The following is a 22004-nucleotide window of genomic DNA, read 5'->3' on the forward strand; positions in this document are numbered from 1 at the left end:
ACTGTCAATAGAACCTGTCTGAACCATGGCCTAGATAGAAAACTGCATTTGCCCTAAGCTACTACTGTATGACATAAATGATTAATGGCTATTGATGTATGATGTCTATTGTGGGGGGGGGGGGATACTATTTTATTTTAATAGTAATCAACAGTATTGCATCAATGTCTGCTTCCTAAAACAAGTGATTAATAAATGTGAAACAGTTTCCTGCTGTTTTTGTTATCACTGCCCTCATGCTAGCAAACAAAATGTATGTTGGAGTGCATGGCACACTGAAATCTGGACTTTACTGGGGCTAAACATGGGCTGATGCAAACCAAACCATTCCAAGCCATAATGTAGACCAGCCAGCAGAGGCAGTGGACTCCCGTGATGTTATCTGCTCAGGTTGGGTTCCTTTCCACCCTGTTCCCACCTGTGGACCGTGTGAACACAGTCAATGACAGTGGATTTATGATAGGGTCTGTCTTTTATCTTTCCCTTCATAGCAGAGAGAGCTATCCCTAAGACGTTGTAAATGTGAGCGCTTGTAAGAATTGTCTTTTTACTTCTTTTAGTCTCTGCTTTGCTTGGAATCATCCAATCGCTGTAAATCTGCCAAATCCTTTGGCCTAGTGTGTTCTTCTCATCCACTGTTATGTTACATGTACATGAGACAAAATGAAGACCTCTGGACCACCTGAGTTTAGAAAATAATTGAATTGTCCCTGCCCTCACAAATGCTAGCGGTGGTGGTTTGTTTCTTTTAGTGATTTTTTTTTTTAACCATGTACTGTAAATAAAGTTAAACATTTCAATCAATAAAATCCAAACCAAACCTCGGGAGAGAATCGAAGGGGAAACAGAGGTTGTGTGAATCACTCACTTCTACATTTCAGTTAACAGGCAGAGACAAGTCTTTTGAAAGTTACCCATACATATCATATGCCAATATATCTCAAATTAACTGTGGCTTTACCTGTTACTACTCAATGCTAGTAGTGGTAGTCTGGTCCCTAGATGTAGTGGAGAATCTTCTCTCCCCTGGGAAGAAGAAGGTGCACTTTGCTGGGGATAGCAAGGAGAACCAGGGGCCTGGTTTGTCAGCAGACCATGAAGACCCAGGTGTTGATTCTGAAGAAGAAGCTGCAGTTGCCAACGTACATGACCATGCTCCCTGGGCAAGGTGGAGAGGACCTACCAGCTCACGAGCAGACAGATCTTGGGTATCTGCTTAATCCTGTCTTTGGGAAGCTACTTAAAGCAAGCTGTCATATTAACTGTAGATTGTATTTATTTGTATAATATAATTTGTTGCTTAGTCATAGTGGTTGGTTGGTAGTGTGACCCAACATTATAGACCACAAGACTAATGATTCACAGCTTGGTGGATTTGCTGTTCTAGTTCCTTCTTTTGGAAACTACTGAAAGCTAGCAGTCATATTAACTGCAGATGAGAATTGTATTTATTTCTATCATATAATTTGTTGCTGAGTCATAATGGTTGGCATCACAGACCATAAGACACATTTTTATTTTTTAGAGTTATTAACTCACTTCCCCAGCCCAGATTTGTCCTGCCGGTCCGGGGGATCGAACCGGCGACCTTCCGGTCACAAACCCGCTTCTCTCACCTTTAGGCCACCGCTGCCCCCAAAAATGATTCAGAGTTTGGTGAATTTGTTGTTGTGGATGTGAAGATGTTTAGTCATCTACCTGACCATACTGTATATTTTACTGTGATACAAGTAAATGAAATGTGCTGAAATAAATTAATACTCTAATAATGGCATTATACTGAGGAATGAAAGATTGGTATATGCTATTGTTGATGTTGCAACATGTATCAATAATTTCATTATTATTCATTGTGATGCACATTATAGGCCACGCTGATCTGATTTCATGGTGTTGATATTGTCTTGGATAGTAAAGGTTTTACCTTTATTCAAAAAGATGTTTTGTATCCAGTTGATTACCAACAATGAATGGCAACAGACATAAAGGGGCGATTTGAGGGGAAATGAGCAGGCATAGCATCCCTCTCCAACACATCATAAAATATATCCCCCTCCAACACATGATGAAATATATCCCTCTCCAACACATGATAAAATATATCCCCCTCCAACACATGATAAAATATATCCCCCTCCAACACATGTTAAAATATATCCCCCTCTAACACATGATAAAATATATCCCCCTCCAACACATGATAAAATATATCCCCCTCCAACACATGATGAAATATATCCCCCTCCAACACACGATAAAATATATCCCCCTCCAACACATGATGAAATATATCCCCCTCCAACACATGATAAAATATATCCTCCTCCAACACATGATAAAATATATCCCCCTCCAACACATGATGAAATATATCCCCCTCCAACACGATAAAATATATCCCCCTCCAACACATGATCAAATATATCCCCCTCCAACACATGATAAAATATATCCCCCTCCAACACGTTATAAAATATATCCCCCTCCAACACATGATAAAATATATCCCCCTCCAACACATGATAAAATATATCCCCCTCCAACACATGATAAAATATATCCCCCTCCAACACATGATAAAATATATCCCCCTCCAACACATGATGAAATATATCCCCCTCCAACACATGATGAAATATATCCCCCTCCAACACATGATAAAATATATCCCCCTCCAACAAATGATAAAATATATCCCCCTCCAACACGTTATAAAATATAATAATAATACACTTTATTTGTATAGCACATTTCATACAAGAATTGTAGCTCAAAGTGCTTCACATCAGAAAAAAGACTAAATTAGCACATTTGATTGATTGATTGAAAACTTTATTTAACAGATTGCAGAATGGGTACAATACAGTACAGCTCAATACACACAATTGTTAAGGGGATGCAGACCAGAGAAAGACTTTCATCTTGTTTACATCAGGGTCCCCCATTTTCAATTCATCAGGAATTGATGAACATAAAGTGCAGACATATACAATCACAGTTTTTCACATGAGGATCTAACATCCCAATAGGCCACCTTGTTTATGGTTTGATTCTATGGCAGTTTTTAAATAGACAATAATAAAACGAGTAAATAGAATAAAATAAAATAGTGCAATAGTGTAGTGCAATAAAATAGTAGAATAGAATAGACAGAGTCAAATGATGCAATAGTGCAGTGCAATAAAATAGTTCTGAATTGACACTCCTATTTCTTTGTTATAGGCAGTCATGGCTTCTTTATATATATTTATTGCAGTGGACTGTGAGCTTACATTTGCATATTTCAAAGTAAAGTCAAGAGTCACTTTATTGTCCCATCAGCTGGGAAATTTGTCTTGGGCTTACACCCACACTACAGCCACAGACACATACATACAGACATGACGCAACTGACTCCAAACAGAGGAGATAAACAATATAAAATATACAGTAAAGCTGCACGGCAGGATGTCTGGCAACACCACATATATATTAATAGTATAACAAAATATCAATGATCGAATATCGATAATATAACGACCAAATATCGGTTATTCGATAATTGCCGGCCATTTATCTGGCACTATTTAAAAGTTTAACTGAGATCGGAATAAAGGATTTATTTTTATTTTCTCCGATTTTTCTCCCCATCCCAATTTAGTCGTTCTGCCAATTCCCCCCCTCCCCTGCCTGGTTGTTGTGCGCATGTTCTCCTACTGGTCGGTACAAGGGAACCCTGAAGTCATCCGCACGCTTCCTCCGACACGCGCGGCGACAGCCAGTGACTCTTTTTTCACCTGGCAGGGAGGACTCTCATTGGTGAAGCGTAACGCGTGGGAGGTCACGCTGCCTTCATCAAGTCCTGCCTCCGCTGAGCAAGCGCCCAGACCTGACTTGTAGGCGTCGCTGTCCACAACGCCAGATTCCCACCCATGACTTCCCTCCCCCTAACTCAGCCAAACGAGTTAGTATGACGATCAGCCCAAGCCAAGGCAATGCTGACTCCGGGAGTCGGGACCGCAGCCTGGTGACGAGCGCAATCTCCGCTACGCCATCTGACCGCCCTATAAAGGAGTTTTTAAACCTGTTTAGTCTAGAGCGTGGAACTCTAAATCTCCTCCCAGAGGGCAGTAGCTCATACTCTGCATGTAAAACATGGGAGGGGTCCGAGACAATTCTATGAATGTGGTTGTACTGGGCAGCCCAGGTGTGGCCCCGCTGCGGAAGGTTGGAGATCTCACCCTCGATATAGACGGCTGCTCCATCTGCCCTTCCCCAAAGGTCTGCAACCTGGGCGTTATCCTGGACTCCAACCTTTCCTACCAAGCCCATGTCAGTTCCGTCACCAAATCCGCCTTCTTCCACCTCAGAAACATCTCCAGACTCCGATCATCACTTTCCGACTCCACAGCTGAGACTCTCATCCATGCCTTCGTCACCTCCAGCCTGGACTACTGCAACGGGGTCCTGTCCAGGGTCCCAAGCAAAACCCTGGACAGGCTCCAGTATGTTCAAAATTCAGCTGCCAGGGTTCTAACCCGCACCAAACCCTGGCAGCACATCACCCCCACCCTCATCCACCTCCACTGACTCCCCATCAAATCCTGCATCACCTACAAAATATCGCTGAGTAAATTTTACTCAAACTGAGTACATTTTACTCAAACTGAGTAAAATTGTACTCACTTGGGCTCAAATGGACTCAGTTTGAGTAATATTTACTCAGCGAAATTTACTGTCCCTCCACGCTCTAGCACCTCAGTACCTCACTGACCTCCTCCACCCCTACACTCAGCCACGGTCCCTGCGATCCACGGACACTGGTCAGCTCTCCATCCCCCGAACCAGACTGTGGACTTTCGGGGACAGAGCTTTCAGTGTGGCAGCTCCCACCCTCTGGAACTCCCTCCCTGCAGAACTCTGCAACGCCCCAACTCTGGACTCATTCAAAAAACTCCTCAAAACCCACCTCTTCAACTTGGCCTTTAACCCCTAATTTCTCACTTTGTATGTATGTTGTGTCTGTCCACTATGTTAGTTTTGTTACCCCCCCCCCCCCCCCCCCCCACCCTATGTAAAGTGACCTTGGGTCTTCTGAAAGGCGCTATATAAAATTATTATTATTATTATTATTATTATTATTATTATTATTATTATTATTATTATTATTATTATTATTATTATTATTATTATTATTATTATTATTATTATATAACATTTAAAAAGTTATTATTATTATTATTATTATTATTATTATTATTATTATTATTATTATTATTATTATTATTATTATTATTATTATTATTATTATTATTATTATTATTATTATTGGCTTGCCTTAGAGTAGCCTGTTCAAAAATAGACTGGGACCTTAGACCTTTCATTGGTAGAAAAGTACACCGCGTACAAGTTAATCTACCGTGAACTCTAAGGTGGTGTAGAAGGTGCAGTAGTTGTTGTAGTCTGCTACACAGGCTGTCTACATGGGTGTTCCAGGTTAGTGTGTTAATCCCAAGATACTTATATGAAGAGACCTGCAAGATGGTGGCTACCAAAACATTTGGTTTACCATAACCTTTGACTCTTTCGGCAAACATGGTGTCTAGTGCTTTTAGAGCATTAGAAACACAATGGAATACTCAGATCTATGATGTAATTTGCATATTACCAATATGGCTGCTATCCCAAACAATTTATTTAACATACATTTTCACCCAGATTGAGTGTAGAGTTGTAGGAACAAGTTATTAAGATCAAACTGCATGGTGAAAACAAACAACCTACATATCTTACAGAATTCTTAAATAGAGGGTAGAACCCATTCCGATTGACACAGCTAACACCCAGTATATGCATCAATACTACAGTATGCAATACTGACCAAATGTCTTTTGAATTTAAACAACATAATAAATAACAGAATAAAAGAACAACAGAACAGAATGATAAAAGTGTTTATGTCTGGGAGGTGGGAGTGGGGGGGGGGGGGTACTCAAATACCGTCGTCTCGACCCTCATTGTTAGTACAGGCACCCTCACATCCACATATCTGTCTGTCTGAATATACCTGCATATAATCCTTCTATATACCTACTTATACACCTGCATATAACCCATATAACTCTGTATGATAGATGTACAATAATACTGTATATACTGTATATATATATATATATATATATATATATATATATATATATATATATATATATATATATATATATATATATATATATATATATATATATATATATATATATATATATATTCTTACCATATATATAATATTGTGTACATTTTACTTACTTACTTACGCCTTTTACCCCGTTTGGGGCATAGGCCGTCAACAAGGGTTCTTCAAGCATCCCGATCCTGAGCCAACCTCTCAAGCTGGCCCCAGGTGTGTCCCATCTTCTTGGCATCATCTTCCAAGTCTCGGCGCCAGGTGTTTCGTGGTCGGCCTCTCTTTCTTTTCCCTTGGGGGTTCCACCTGAGAGATTGTCTTGTGATGCTCAGGGATGGTTTACGGAGTGTATGGCCAATCCATCTCCAACGCCGTTGGAGAATCTCTTTGTTGTGTTCGTTGCAACAGGTCTTTGTTGCTGATGGTGTTAGGCCAGCGGATCTGGAGGATTTCGGCGCAGACAGGTGTTTAAGAAAACGTGTAGTTTATTGGTTGTGGTGACAGCGGTCCTCCAGGTCTCAGCGCCATAGAGTAGGACTGACTTCACTTTGGTGTGATGGAAATGTCTCTTGAGCTCCAGATGTTTTTTAGTTGGAGAAAGGCTCCTCTGGCCTTGCCAATCCTGGCTCTCACATCAGCATCTGTTCCACCTTGCTTGTTAACCATGCTGCCCAGGTAGGTGAAGTTGTCTACCTCTTCCAACGCTTCTCCTTCCAGAATGATGGGTGATGTGTTGTCAGCTTTGATTTTCATGACCTTGCTCTTCCCTCTGTGGATGTTAAGCCCAAGCCGAAGCTACCTGAACATAATCATTTTACATCTGTAGATACTATAACTCTTACACTGCTGGCCAGTGTGACTTACTTACATAGTGTCTTTATACCTGTATCACTGTACATATTAATACTACAACTCTGTACATACATCTGATTAGCATTACACTCAGTAGTACTAATTTATTATATTGTATACCTAGTTTAATCACCTGTACATTGTATATTACTGTTACATTTGCACTTTGGTTGGATGCCAAACTTATTTTCGTTGTACTGTACTTGTGCTGTATAATGACAATAGATTTTTAATCTAATCTAATCTAATCAATGTGCAATGGGCTCCAGCTTTACAGCATTTGCAGTGCCCACTACATGACTTTTTGCTGCCAAAATGGAGGAGGATGGCGCAAGCTTTACTGGCATCTGCAAGATGGGTCCAGCAAGGTTCCTAAATCGTCCTAAATCTGGGATAATTTGCTGAACAGAGATTGCCAGATTCCAGTAAAATGGCCTGCAGCAGTGCTCTTTTGATATGCTAAATCAGTGCAGCTTGGGTGGGAGGCAGGTTCTCCAGGGACTTGGTAGAGAAAAGCCACAGCTCTTGCTGTACTGTACATGATGATGATGATGATGATGATGATGATGATGATGATGATGATGATGATGATGATGATGGACATCTGAGTTGACCTGTTCAGGCTCCAAGGTGAGGCCAACCAGGGTTTCTGTGAGAGGGATCGGGCACCCTCGCTAAATCATTAGAGCATGCCCTGGGGCCTGGGCTACATCTGGTGCTTTTACACTGATTTGCGCAAATTTAGCCTCATATCTCCCTAAGGCCCTCGACTATATGAATGAGACCAAAGATTGTGAGACATATTCTGACCAGTAGGCTAGTACTGATTAATGGCCATTAAGAAGGCAAAAGGAATAACAATGTACCCACCCAAAAACGACAGGCTTTCATTACAATAATTTGTTAATTGAATGTCCTTAATAGTAATAATAATAAATGGTTTCCTGGTGCTTGCCTGACTTGCATTATGTTTCACTTTACAGTGTTGCTATAACAGAATAATAATGCATTATATTAGGTTATTATTACAATGCTATAGTATACATATACAATCATTTAATTTGAGTTAGTTTTGCAGTTTCATGGTTGTTGTTTTTCCCCCCAAAGAAAGAGTATTTGTATTAGATTAATCAATTTTATAACATGGCACTTTGTGTAAGACCAGTTCAACCTATGCGAGATGTTTGTTCTTTCCATGGCTAAATAAAGCCCTTGGACTGGAGCTAGAAAGCCACGCAGCACATTCCCTTGGCTTTTCAAATATTATTTTTTTTGGATTATACAATTTTAGCGTGCGTAGCAACGCTGTTGTCTGGGTTTGTTAGCTCCGCCTAGTGGCCTAATGTCACCCATTTTAAAAGCGTTGGGGCGTGTCTATACATCGTGCCCTAACCACCAATAGTAACGGATTAGGGGCGTGTCTGTACATCGTACCCTAACCACGGACTAGGGCGTGTCTGTATATCGTGGCCGCCTAACCCACCAATAGTAACGGACTAGGGCGTGTCTATACAGTGCCTCGCTCCGTGTGGAAACTTTACCGGCTCGGGTGCAAAGTTCCAGCCGTCTGCAAAGCGACATCTACGGTCAACCTTTCTGGAATATGCTTCTCCTCCGTTTTACGGGAATCGCCTCCGGTCTAGTATTCCGCTCCTCCCGCATTGAAATCACTTAGATAAAGGATGACGATCTACCGTTAGCTATTTTGAAGTTAGTATTTTAAAGACGGCGGTTGTTACGGTTAGCTTACTATTCATTGTCTCGGGAGGTAACCGTTAACGTTAGCCAGTTAGCGTTAGCTAGCTAGCGGTTCACTTGATCGACCAGCCTCCGTAACACAGATAGCTAGCAAAGCTTAGATCAAAGGCAGAGGAAACCTGCATCTAATAGCCTGGTCACTGGCTATTTCGTCGGAAGTTAATAATAATAACACTAAAAGTCGTCCAGTGATTTTTTTTTGAAAGGTGAAGAAATGGCGTGCGAGCCTAACCGCGTCCGGCTGCTATGTATGCTCTCGTTGACGTTTCTGTTCTTCATCGTGGAGGTGGTGGTCAGTCGGATCACGGCGTCTCTGGCGATGCTGTCGGACTCCTTCCACATGCTCTCGGATGTCATCGCGCTCGTCGTGGCGCTGGTCGCGGTGCGCTTCGCCCAGAAGACCCAGTCGACGAACAAGAACACGTTCGGATGGATCCGCGCGGAGGTGATGGGCGCGCTGGTGAACGCCGTGTTCCTCACGGCGCTCTGCTTCACCATCATCCTGGAGGCCATCGAGCGCTTCACGGAGCCCCATGAGATCAAGCAACCGTACGTGGTGATCGGGGTCGGCGCGGCGGGGCTCCTGGTCAACCTGCTCGGCCTCTGCCTGTTCCACGGGCACGCAGGCGGCGGCCACGGACACTCCCACGGCGGTGGCGGTGGTCACTCCCACGGGAATAATAAAAACAAGAGGGGTAAGATGTGCAAGTCCGAGAGGCCGGCAGGCAACGGCTCGTCGGGAGAGGAGACCAACAACTTGGTCGGGAATCACAACAACAGCCCGAACGGCGTGGACACTGAGAGACGGAGACACGGTAAGCACTGTCTGCAGCACACGTTCGTTCGTTGTCCTCCTCTCTCTCTCCTCCACAGTTTAGGTTTTGAGGAGAAGGTGAACACTTAGGGTCGAGATGGTTGTCGTTTCTTCTTCAGCGTCAGTGTCATACCCAGCTGTCACTATCGTAGCATAATAAGAAGGGTTCAACCTAACAAAATGGGCCCGTCTACCCCTTTATCAGTGACTTTTTCCTGATGAATTGAAAATGGGGGACCCTGATGTAAACAAGACTAAAGTCTTTCTCTGGTCTGCATCCCCTTGTGTATTGAGCTGTACTGTATTGTACCCATTCTGCAATCTGTTAATAAAGTTTTCAATCAAATCAAGACTAACAGCTGGGATTTCTAAATAGTATGATGTAAGTGAGGTTATATTATTCAATATTGTCTACTGTATTGCGACTGACCCCTATTGTTCTTCTATTGGCCGCTAGGCTATTCAACAATAGTATTGAATGTCCTAAGTAGGTGGTTGTGGGCTAGTCCATCCTCCACAGCCACCTCCAGGCCTATTGTAGGTAGTGGCTTGTTCGCAAAAGCCTCACATTTCGCAATGATCTAAAAAAACAACTAGTCATCTCAACAGGCTCAACTTGTGATATCGGCGTGGTGGTTGTTGTTGACACACAAGTCATGACAACGAGTTAAGACCAACAATGTCCTCGGACGGAACCGGCAAAAATGAAAAGGATGCCTCCTCTTGATCCATTCTGATCCCACATATTTCACGTGGGTTCTTGCCGGAATTCAGATTCTACCTTGAGGGGAATTGTACTTGACAAAACACTTGAACGAGTACCATCTGATGTAGTAGCAGATCCAAGGCAATTTATCATCAGGTTTATCAAACAACACACAAAGGATTATCCCAGAAACAAAGCGTCCATTGTATGTGCTATTAGCTATTATGTCTGGCAGCCAGTCCTTTTCATTGAGAGGGTATGATACCATTTCTCCTTTTACACTGGTAGGCCCGGTACACTGGCCCCGCCAGTTTCAATAAATGGAAGCTATTTTCTTCTCCTCCATGCACTGGTCTCTGCTACAGGGCCATACATCAGCGCAGTCAGTGAGTCGACAGCCATGGCCACACCATTAGCTGCTGATAAATGGCCCCTGTATGGAAGCCAGCGGCCACAGCTCAGATGTTCTACACGACACCATGTACTACACGAGCACTTCCTTCTTGTGTTACTATGGGGAGCTTTTGTTGTGGTGTCAATGTTGCTGGTTGTAGTCTGTGTTCGGGAGACCTCCGTCCCCTGGGTGATACACTATGACCGAACTCCCCCATATGAAATGAAATACTAGCGTGTTTGCTTTCTTATGGAATGTGATTTTGCTTGCTAATGTGCTGTCTCTCTGTTTGTAGCCCGAAACCGTCATTAACACGGATGAGTAATGAGGCTTTATCAACTCTTAAAGCTAGAATCCATAGACCAAGCAAATGCATTCTGCCACTTGTTCATTGAAAAGTAACATGAATTCATAATATTTTTTCTGCCTAAATAAAATGAGCTGTAGTGCTTCTTTTGGATATTTTGTATACCCTGAGATTCACACATGGCAACATCACAGGCCTGATGGCATCATAACAGCATCACAGGCCTGATGGCATCATAACAACATCACAGGCCTGGTGGCATCATAACACCACAGGCCTGATGGCATCATAACAACATCACAGGCCTGATGACATCAAGAAAGCATCACAGGCCTGATGGCATCATAACAACATCACAGGCCTGATGGCATCATAACACCACAGGCCTGATGGCATCATAACACCACAGGCCTGATGGCATCATAACAACATCACAGGCCTGATGATGACATCATGACAAATGTAATGTAAATGTAAACATCACAGGCCCAATGGCATCAAGACAGCATCACAGGCCCAATGGCATCATGAGTGACAACATCACAGGCCCAATGACATCATAACAACATCACAGGCCTAATGACATCATGAACACATAATATCTCCATATAACCATATAGACAAATCCTACAGTTAACCTCTGACGCTATCTGCTTCAGGAATCCATAGTCGGTTGCCACCCGCACCAGAAATTATCTCACCATGGTTGGTGTTTAGAGCTGCTACTAACCATTATTTTATATCTCTGGGTCTAAACTTAATTTTCATAAAATAAAAAAACAGATAATTTACATTTAACACTTTCCTGGCCACTTGGATCCGTCTAATCTCACGCTAAACGGCCAGCATTTCTAAACAGACTTGCACAGTCCGTGGGACTGTTTGTAGAGCTAAATCTATACTTTATAGTATTGCTATCTGTCCATTCTCATTGTCAATTGATTGACACCATAAACCGTCCCTTCAAAATGGCTTAAAGAAATAATTTTTCATCAATACGTTCTCATTTTATAGCGTCTTGAATATAAGCGTTATAAGGGATTTCGGCTGGGATATTTCCTGGAAGGCGAGATACAGGCCGCTATACTAACGTTAAATCCAATGGCATTTCGGCTATACAGAAGCTACAGTTAAAACTCAAACTGCATTTGATCGGTATTGATGGTCCACCATGAATGCATGAAAGGGGGGGGGAACGTCGTTTCTGATTATTGATTACCAATAACCGTGTTAGCCTCCGTAGCCACATTCGTTGACCGGGTGGATGGCTATCATAACAAGCCTTAATCAGCATGTAATTTCCGTGAAAAAGATCTTACCGTGGGCTGGTTGTATCCCCCAAAGCATTTCCCAGTTATCGATCGCCATCTGGTAGATCGATATGTCCATTGGCTGATGATATATTCCTTTACTGCACACTGAAATCCGCGTCCCAAAACGTAATCCGTGTAACAGGCTATAGGCATCGCTTCAGGTTAGCAGAAAACTACATTGGAGTTCCAGAAAAAACAAGACAACTTCTGCCACAGGGAACACTGCATTATCGAGATAGCGCCCCTAAGAGGATCTGGCCGGTAATTAGGGCTGAACGATTAATCGATTTTTTATCGAAATCGCGATTTGAAAGGACGCAATTAAAAAGCGCCAGGCCTGCAATTAAAAAAATTAACCAGGAAGTCCCATTGAGATACAAGATCTCCTTTGCAAGGGAGACCTGGCCAAGATGACAGCAATAACATTTGCAATACATCACTAGTGTTGTCAAAAATATCGAAAAATCGATACATATCGATTCTGAATATTTAAAACGGTTTCGATACTCATTTCCCGAAATATCGATATTTAATTATTCATTTTTTAAGGAAGTTGCATTGTTCATTTCAATACCTGTAATAGTACAGTAGTCCACACACACACATGTGCATTCAGTTAAGTCATCAGGTACATGCAACACAGGTTACAGTGTTTACATCTGTCTGCTTGAGAAAATACCATGTTCTGCAATAAAAATGATTGAAGTGAGATGAACAGTTATTTTTAAATGTGATCTAAAGATAAACAAAGGGTTTTAAAAGTGTTATAGTTATCTTCTCTTATAGTACCAGAGAGAAGCTGAGGATAATCAACCAGCAACAAAAGCAAAATTTGTTAAAAAAAATATATATATATTTTTTTGGTATCGAAAATATAGATAATATCGATACTTTTCAAGGTATCGAAGTCGAAATTCCAGTATCGTGACAACACTATACATCACACAGCAATAAAATGTGCGATACATCACACAAGAACATAATAAATGTGCATGTATACAATATACAATACATCACATGTAAACACAAAGCAGAATAGTCTACATGATAGTAAAAGTGTATAATACAGGGTAATACAGTAATTTTGCAGTTGGGACCCGACTACAGAAAGCAGCAACATTCTTCTTGTAGGAAGTTATGTAATACAGATTTTAATTCACCAAGAGAGACCGGGGTGTCTAGATAATGGTCATGTAGCCCATTCCATGCCCAAGGTGCGAAGCTTGAGAAAGCTGTTCCTAGCTAACCCTGCTCAAGACAGAGAAAACATCTGAGCTGAGTAAGGAAAGGGTGGGGGGGCTCGGGGGGGGGGGGGGCATCTCTCTCTCTACTGGTTCAATTAATGTAGAAAAGTAGAAAAACGTTTCATTATAAAAACGAACTGGACTTGATGATAATAAACATTTAACTTCATTAGCTGAAGTATTCTAAAATCACTTAAGCCATTCTCCTTTTCTGTGTGTGTGTGTGCACGCGTCTCATATCTGGTCTGACATCAGAGGAGTTTGATAGTATTTACTGAGGATTGCCAGATAATGTTGATATTTAAACACAAAAAAAATTATAATACAAAATAAATATACATGATCATGCAACATGAAAAAAATTGTTGTAGGAACAGTTTGGGGGAGGGAGGTAAGGGGTTTTAGATTGTGTGTTGTGAAGTTTAGACTTCAGAAAAATGTACCGTTGGGTACCGTACCGGTATCGATTCCCAGGTAAAAAGAAACATTTTCAGACTCTGTGTCCCGGCGTAGGCCAGACGCAAGCCGCATTTTACAATAAACCTCTGTGTGGCTGCTTTAAAAAAAATTATAATCGCAAATGTAATCGCAATTGCAATATCTGTCAGAAAAATCGCAATTCGATTATTTCCCAAAATCGCGCAGCCCTACCGGTAATGCACTTTTTCGAATTCAAAGAGTAGGGTACTTCTGCAGTGCCGCTCGGTGACATTGAGTAGGTTATTAAAATGGAATAAAAGCCAAAACAACCTTGCCACGGACATGTCCATGGTTGATCCTCAACCGTTGGATTCAAAACACGGATTTATCCGTGGTCGGGCGCCATTGTGTTGCAACACCCTTTACTTGTATTAGTTTTTGTGTTTTTTTTGGTCTGTTCCAAAACAATATCTGTGTCTTATTTGTGTGAAATGTATGATATTTTTTGTACCATGTTTTGACCAATGACATCCGTGGTTCAAAGTTAAATAAATAAAATATCACTTTAAAGGCATACTGAGTAGAAGTCCCTGCCCTGATGCGTGAATATTTTCCCTAATGGAGTTGCACTTCCGCGTTCGGTTTGCGCGATCTGATTGGCCACTGACGTTTCTGGTCATGTGACATGTGCGCCAATCGTGTGACGCCTGTTTCTATCACTGGTTAAGCTTAGGCACTCTTTCGAAGTTGGTTAAGGTTAGAGTTTGTCTTAGAGCAGGGCGATGGAACACCAGCCCTGATTCCAAACTCTAACCGTAACCAACTTCGAAAGAGTCGCCTAAGCTTAACCAGTGATAAACTAGGCGTTAGGTAGTTTGCACTTGCAGGCTGTTCGAGGCGGAAATAGGCGCAGAAACAGGCGTCACGCGATTGGCGCACATGTCACATGACCAGAAATGTCAGTGGTCAATCAGATCGTGCAAAACGAACACGGCAGTGCAACTCCATTAAAAATATTCACGCTGCCCTGATTCTCTGCTCCCCTTTTCAAAAAGAAAATGGCGGCTTGTTGTTCACTTGTCAACATTTTCTTTTGTGCTACCAGTACCTAATGTTGATGACACTGCTAGGCAGAGGAGCCAAGAACAAAGAATTTCACTCCTCTATGCTGTAACAGAATAATAATAATTAATTTAATTTATATAGCGCTTCTCAATAACCCGAAGTCGCTGACAGTAGTCGGGAGCAGGAGTACAAACAAAGAAACGAAAGCAAAGAAACAAAAACAAAAACAACAAAGAAAGCAAAGAAACAAAAACAAAAGGATCATGAGACCATGGGGGGAACAGGGGAGACAGCCTGATAGCACAAAAAAGACTGGAGACAGACATCAATCAGGTTGGAGGGGAGGGGGGGTTTAGGGGTGGGGGGGGTTGAAGGCAAGGGAGGTGGGTTTTGAGGCGAGCTTTGAAGGTGGAGAGTGTAGGGGAGTCTCTGATGGACTGGGGGAGGGAGTTCCAGAGTCGGGGTGCAGTGCGAGAGAAGGCCCGATCTCCGAAGTTTTTAAGCTTGGATGTCGGGACAGTGAGGGAGGCAGTGGAGGAGGACCGGAGGGAACGGGGTGTGACAATAAAGCTGATTTGGATTCTAGTGACATCTAGCGGCTGCGCCCCTACTCATTATTATGCCTTTAATCCTTGGTTCCCACTTCCTACATCCCCTGAACCCCAAACAAAAGCAGAAGAAATACATCAAGAAGAGTGACCGACACCACCTACATTGTCCTCTTGGTCCCTTTCTAACCTTCTCTTTTTTGTGTCTGCGTCTCCAGAGATCAGCATTAACGATGGCCTGGAGCTGCAGCTGAACGGCAGCACTGTGTATGAGGAGCTGGACATCGAGGCAGGCTCCCTCAACATGCGCGGGGTCTTCCTGCACGTGCTGGGCGACGCCCTGGGCTCCGTCATCGTGGTGGTCAACGCCCTGATCTTCACCTTCGTGTGGGTGCCGTGCAAGGACGGAGAGGACTGCAAGAACTTCTGCGTGAACAACCACACGGACGTCCACTACGGCAACCACACCCACACCAGTGAAGCTGGCCCCTGCTGGGTGCTCTACCTGGACCCCACACTCTGTATCATAATGGTGGGCATCCTGCTGTACACCACCTACCCGCTGCTGAAGGAGTCCGCCCTCATCCTGCTGCAGACGGTGCCCAAGCAGATCGACATGCATCGGCTCAACGAGCGTCTGCTGGGCCTGGACGGTGTCCTGGCCATCCACGAGCTGCACATCTGGCAGCTGGCGGGCAGCCGCATCATCGCCACCGCGCACATCAAGTGCCACGACCCCACCTCCTACATGGACGTGGCCAAGCGCATCAAGGACTTCTTCCACGACGAGGGGATCCACGCCACGACCATCCAGCCGGAGTTCGTCACCTTCAACTCGGAGACGCGCGCCTCGCTCTGCGAGCTCTCCTGTAGGACTCAGTGCGCCCCCAAGCTGTGCTGCGGCGCGGGGGACAAGCCGGGCTCAGAGCGGAGGGCGAGCACCGACAGCAAAGCCGGGGCCGCCGCGTCGGGCCTGGAGGTCATCAGCGAGGCCCCGGAGGAGGCCGCCGCCGCCACTCTGGAGGTGGTCCCCCACTCTGAGCCCGAGGTCATCGTCACTCGGGAGGTGGAGTCGTCTCTGTGAGATGGACGGAGAGACAGAGGAAGGGTGGAATAATTACATGCAGGGCCAAAGTCAGCGGGCTGTCTTTTGCAGGGCGCTCATTTGTTTTTCCGAGCAATAGATGAGAAAACGGCTCTACTGTTGGTCCTGACGGGGAAGCCTTTCTTTCTTAGTCTCTCAGCCTTTCACACTGCCCTCTTCGTGGCTGCAGAGTCCTCCCCAACTCTCTCTCTCTCTCTCTGTCTGTCTCTCTGGCATCCTCCACCTCCCTGACCCCTTTCATCTCCCCTCCCTGGCCCATTCTCTCACTGTTGCACTGGCAGTACAGTGGTGGAGCATATTGGGTGATGCCCCCCCCCCCCCCAGGCTCAGTTAGGCCTGCATGAGTGTGGCACCGTGTCGTGATGCGTCCTCCTATCCCATGGTGTCTCTGTGCCAAAGCTTCTCATCACCTGCAGGACTGGCAGGGACCGGGAGACATCCTCTCCTCCCTAAAGGACAAAGAGCAAAAGAATACAATAATACATGCAAGTCAAAAGCACACGTCAGCAGGTTTTTAATTCTATTGACCTATTGTGACATTTTTTTTTTTTTTTTACAATTTTTTTTTTCTTAGCCTCTCGGCCCCCAAAATGGAGTATTGTATTGCAGAATAATTTATGTATTTTAAGTTATTAGTAATAATGATCTATTTCTCTCTGTAGAGGCTTTTTATAATATTTAGTTTGGATGATAGATATATAATTTTCTTTTTCTTCCTGTCTCATTCATTCTTGACACATCATGCTGTAGTCAAAAACTTTTTTCAAATGTGATGTTTTCTAATGATTTTCCTTCTCGAGACTCTTTCGGTCCTTTTCCTCCGTGTCGACGGCAGTCGTGGGTTTGAACACAGAAGCAGTGTCAACAAACTCTCTCACCTGCCTTTAAAAAAAAAACGCTTTGATATAGCACTGAGTACGGTAGGTACAACGTAGATGATCTTCTTGCATAGACGAACCCAATGAAAAAAAGAAAATGGAAAAAAAAAGCTTGTTTAGAACGATTTGATGTCTTGCGAGAGAGAGAGAAAGCCAATTGTTTAAAAGTGAGCGCTGTACACAAATGCTAGAATTACTAGAAGAGGTCGGGTCACGGCCCCAACGTTCTCACAAAACCATGCTCAGTGCCGGGAAACCAACGTCATCCTCCTACACAGCGTGGGTTTTGCCTCCCGGTGGTAGCGGTTGGAGGGGGGGGGGGGGGCACTTTCGAACGTTGCCATGGCGACGCTGACCCATCCTCTTTTATATAATTCGAACACAAACGTTCTCAAAAAAAACACTATTCCCCGTGTGAATCGAATGCTGGAAGAAGGTGTTCTGAATGATGGCTGGTTATTTTCGGGATACAAGTCCTCATGAATGTTCTGAGGAAAGGGGGACCTCGTCACAGTGAATCCATGCTGAATGGTTTGTAACATTTCCAAGATACTTGTTTACTACTGCACCTTTGCATGACCAAAAACTGAAATGTGTCGTTTTTGAATCCCGTGGGGGCTTTTCCCGCCATCCAAGCTCCCGGGGGGCGCCGCGCAGACGGTTATTTTCCTGGTGTTTTAACGTTTTCCCCGCGGTGGTGAGAATTACATGTTTTATGGAATGATGATGGCGTGTCAACGTAGCTTAATACTGTCCCTTTTTTTTTTTTAAAGTCGTCAACGGATAGTCATGCTGTTTAAAAGCTGAAGTCCAAATGGTGGCCTTGTTAAATTGTAGGGAAATCTTTCATCATCATCATCATCACTGATATCATTCGCGTGGTGATTCATAGGATGCATCTCAGAATTCCACAGTAAACGTGTATGCAATATGAACATTGCAATATAAACATAAGTATTTGGGAAATGTATTTTGACACTTTACTTCGTTTGTAATGTTTGGTTACTTTTATCCTGTCTATTTGAGACTTGAGCTCTACGTGCGAATTGAGAAATGTGACTTTTTTTGTTTTTTAATTTTAGATACGACACGTCAGCTGATGTGTTTTTGAAATATATATATATATACATATATATATACATATATACAGTACCTGTCGAATGTGTCATTGTGAAATAAAACAAAAAAAGGCTGTTTGGTTACAGTTGTTAAACTGGGATTTTGTGCGATCTGCCTTATTTGTATGAATGAATTTGATGAGACGGCGTGACGCTGGCGTCGGCTTCCAGTGAAATGAGTCCATCGCGTCGGTTTCAACCATCTCTCTGATGGACTGACACGGTGGCTAGATCACTGCATTGGACTCATTCGAGAGGTCAAACTGGACATGTGATGACATGTCTGCTGACACCGGAAATGGTTTCGCTTCCAAAACACTTCCCACACACCACAACAATAAACAAATAACCATCCATACAGTATACCAACAAAACGCGATCATACGTCAGTACATCCCATATGTTGCACAGCCTTATTACAGCTTCATGGAAGAGGGAAGGAGTTTTAAAATAGATTCTTTTTTGCATTGAGGAGCCTAAAGAGCCTCCCTGAGGGTGTGGGATGGTACACGCTAGTGAGAACGTGGCTGGGGTCACATGAAATCTTATTAATTTCTCTTCATGCCGTCACGTTTTGGAAGGTCTGCTCAACACTCCTGGAGCTGATCCTGAGCTGTCAGGTTTTTTTTTTAGCTGCACCGAATCATATTCCATGCGGATACATGGTTGTGATGATTGTTAACTCATCGCCTAAAATATAATGTGTATCTCGTTGTATTCCATAGCAAAAAACGGTCTATTTAATAGTACTCATGACAAGGCCACATACACTAACGAGCCATTCTACACACTTTGAAAATGGGATTTGAATGTGGCACTTGACTTCACGTACGATAGAACTCTAGTATTTCACAACCCTTTGCCATGGTATCAGAAACCTGACATTGGTGTGACTGTGTGAATATAATATGCGTCTCTTCCCTTGATATTTATTGCGCGTGTGTGTGTGGGGGGGGGGGGGGGGGGGGTGTTAGGGTTGGTGAGTCTGGAACAGCTTCTGTCTCTAGCCTACAGAGCAGCCCTAGGCCCGGGTGACTTATGTAAGAGGCCCGGGCCCCCTGGGGGAGGGGGGGGGGGGGGGCATTCCACACGCAGCACCAAGCACAGGACTACCCAGCATTCCTCTGTACTGGCCTGCTCAAGCCTCACTGTCTGGCCTGCCTCATTACCCACGGAGATGGAAAATCTGGACAGAGAGGGCTAGATGCTTGAGAGTGGCTTTTCGTTTTGACCAATTCGTTTTCTTCCCCCCCCCCCCCCCCCCCCCCCCCCTCGTTAGAAAGAGGTGTATTGTATGCATTATAGCTGTGCACTCGCATAGAGACCGGGTGCTGACTTGTTGGTTTCCCGTGTTGTTGTCAGGACACCCCTGGGTATTGTCCCCTGCATGTCGCTACATGTGCATCTGTTGTCGTGTCTATGGGTGAAGCCACTGGCCTGACCTCTCGCTCTCGAGCAGCGGTACAATAAAACCCATGATTAAAACACCATCATATTAGCATTGGAATTGTGCATTAAATTAGATTATACCGTGGCTAAGTACAAAATACCGTGGCTAAGTACAAAATTGGTACCATGGTGATAATGACTTTTACCATGGCAGTACCAACGACCAGTATCATGGTAAAACAAACATTTGCATCAAACTAGCATTGTACTTTTTTTTGTAAGGGATTAGAAATAAGAATTGTCGTAGGAATATCTGACATAATTTCACTGAGGCCCCAACCCCCCCAGGCTGAACCACTGTCCTATACCACGCAACCTGTTTATAATCCCACTGACAAAAGTCAGTGAGACAGATGGTCTGGTGAACACCCCCCACTGCCCCTCCTAGCTGGGATGGTCCTCTGCAGTGGTCAGCCAGTGAGCCTTTGTTTTTTTTCAGAGAAATGTAGCCCATGCTCTCATGATTGACTCCCTGCCGTTCAAGCTCCATGTCCAAATGGTTAGCACCTGTCTGCATGTTCTGATTTACTTATTTATTTGGGTGGCAAAATGTCTTGCCTATAGTTCTCTACTACCCACCCCCACACCATCTCTCTCTCTTAAAATCCTGTTAAACTTGTGACATCCTTTTAAACGGCTCGTTAATGATGTGCCGAGTGGTCAGTTCTAGTTCTGCGTTCAGAGCGGAAGCGAACTGTGAGACTTGACATGTGAGGCCGCGGGGCCATGGTAACTGAACTCTGTCTTGAAATAACTGATATGAGTTTTAGATACTGAATAACCTATATTACTATCCACAAGTCAAGATAGCGGAGCGGGGGGGGGGGGATTATTCCCAGCAGGCGGAGCGATGACCTCGGCAGTGTTTTTTTTTACACGTGACATGAGAACACGACGTTTACAAGTAGAAATAATCCCCGACAGCGTCAGTTATCAAGGACCACCGCGACACTTCCTGTATTTTAAGCTCGTGGGAGAGAGCGGGGGAGGGGAGCGCGGGGGGATCAAGCCGTAGCTACAACCATTTACGTCAAGGCTCTAATCAACGTTCATTAATCTTATCCCCACGCCCCGCCCCTTCACGAGCTCCATGTAACGCCGAAGCGCAGTGGTCTATAATATAATGATCCACTGCAGGGAAATCATGAAGCAAGAGCGGATGACTGGCTTGAAGAATAGGGAGGTCCAGTTCTAAAAACCATGGTCTAATAAATGCCATAGGATTAGAGACTTTAAACGACTTTTTCATAACGCTATCCTCTCTCTCCAATAGTGTGACCCAAAATCACGTGACCAAAATCAGCCAATGGAAGCGAGGGGTTGCTATGTGCGGGGCTTGTATGTGCGGGGCTTGTAAGCGCTGGTCTGAACGGCTGCAGCTGGAAGCATCTCTCTCCCACACCTCTCAGGACCTTCTAATCAGACCACGTGACGTCTTTGTACCCAGAAAAGACAGGTCCACCTCGGAGAGATTATAAGGGTTTTGGAATGTGTTAACCGGCCCTGGAGTCTGATGATGTCGGGCTCCCACACTGACTCGACAACCACCAGCCCACGACGAGTAAAACTATAGTATTCCTGGTTTTTGTTTTCATACGCACCAAATATGATAGTAAATACACTACATTAGTATTTGTATGGTCATTTTACAATATTCCACTATACACATAGTATGGAGAATTGATTGATTGATTGAAAATTGTATTAACAGATTGCAGAATGGGTACAATACGCAGCTCTTGTTAAGGGGATGCAGACCAGAGAAAGACTTTCGTCTTGTTTACATCAGGGTCCCCCATTTTCAATTCATCATAATAACATATATGACATACAGATAGACAGTACTGCTACATCTATACATTTATGACAT

General features: G+C 43.7%; 1 protein-coding gene across 1 annotated transcript; it reads left to right on the forward strand.

Annotated features, from left to right (window-relative positions):
* The first annotated feature begins 8594 nt into the window (after nt 1-8594).
* slc30a1a (solute carrier family 30 member 1a) lies at nt 8595-18784 on the forward strand. The gene is made up of 2 exons (XM_084314759.1): nt 8595-9588; nt 15803-18784. The coding sequence occupies exons 1-2, from the start codon at nt 8988-8990 to the stop codon at nt 16666-16668; spliced, it is 1467 nt and encodes a 488-aa protein (XP_084170885.1). The 5' UTR covers nt 8595-8987; the 3' UTR covers nt 16669-18784.
* Nucleotides 18785-22004: the final 3220 nt, after the last annotated feature.

The sequence above is a fragment of the Notolepis coatsorum genome (assembly GCF_963971535.1).
Source record: "Notolepis coatsorum genome assembly, chromosome: 5".
Lineage (NCBI taxonomy): Eukaryota > Metazoa > Chordata > Actinopteri > Aulopiformes > Paralepididae > Notolepis > Notolepis coatsorum.

Bases quoted from the DNA above. Each gene is read 5' to 3' on its own strand.
- slc30a1a (XM_084314759.1), top strand. From the start codon at position 8,988: ATGGCGTGCGAGCCTAACCGCGTCCGGCTGCTATGTATGCTCTCGTTG. The intron at 9,589-15,802 runs GTAAGCACTGTC...CTGCGTCTCCAG, and splicing joins CACTGAGAGACGGAGACACG to AGATCAGCATTAACGATGGC.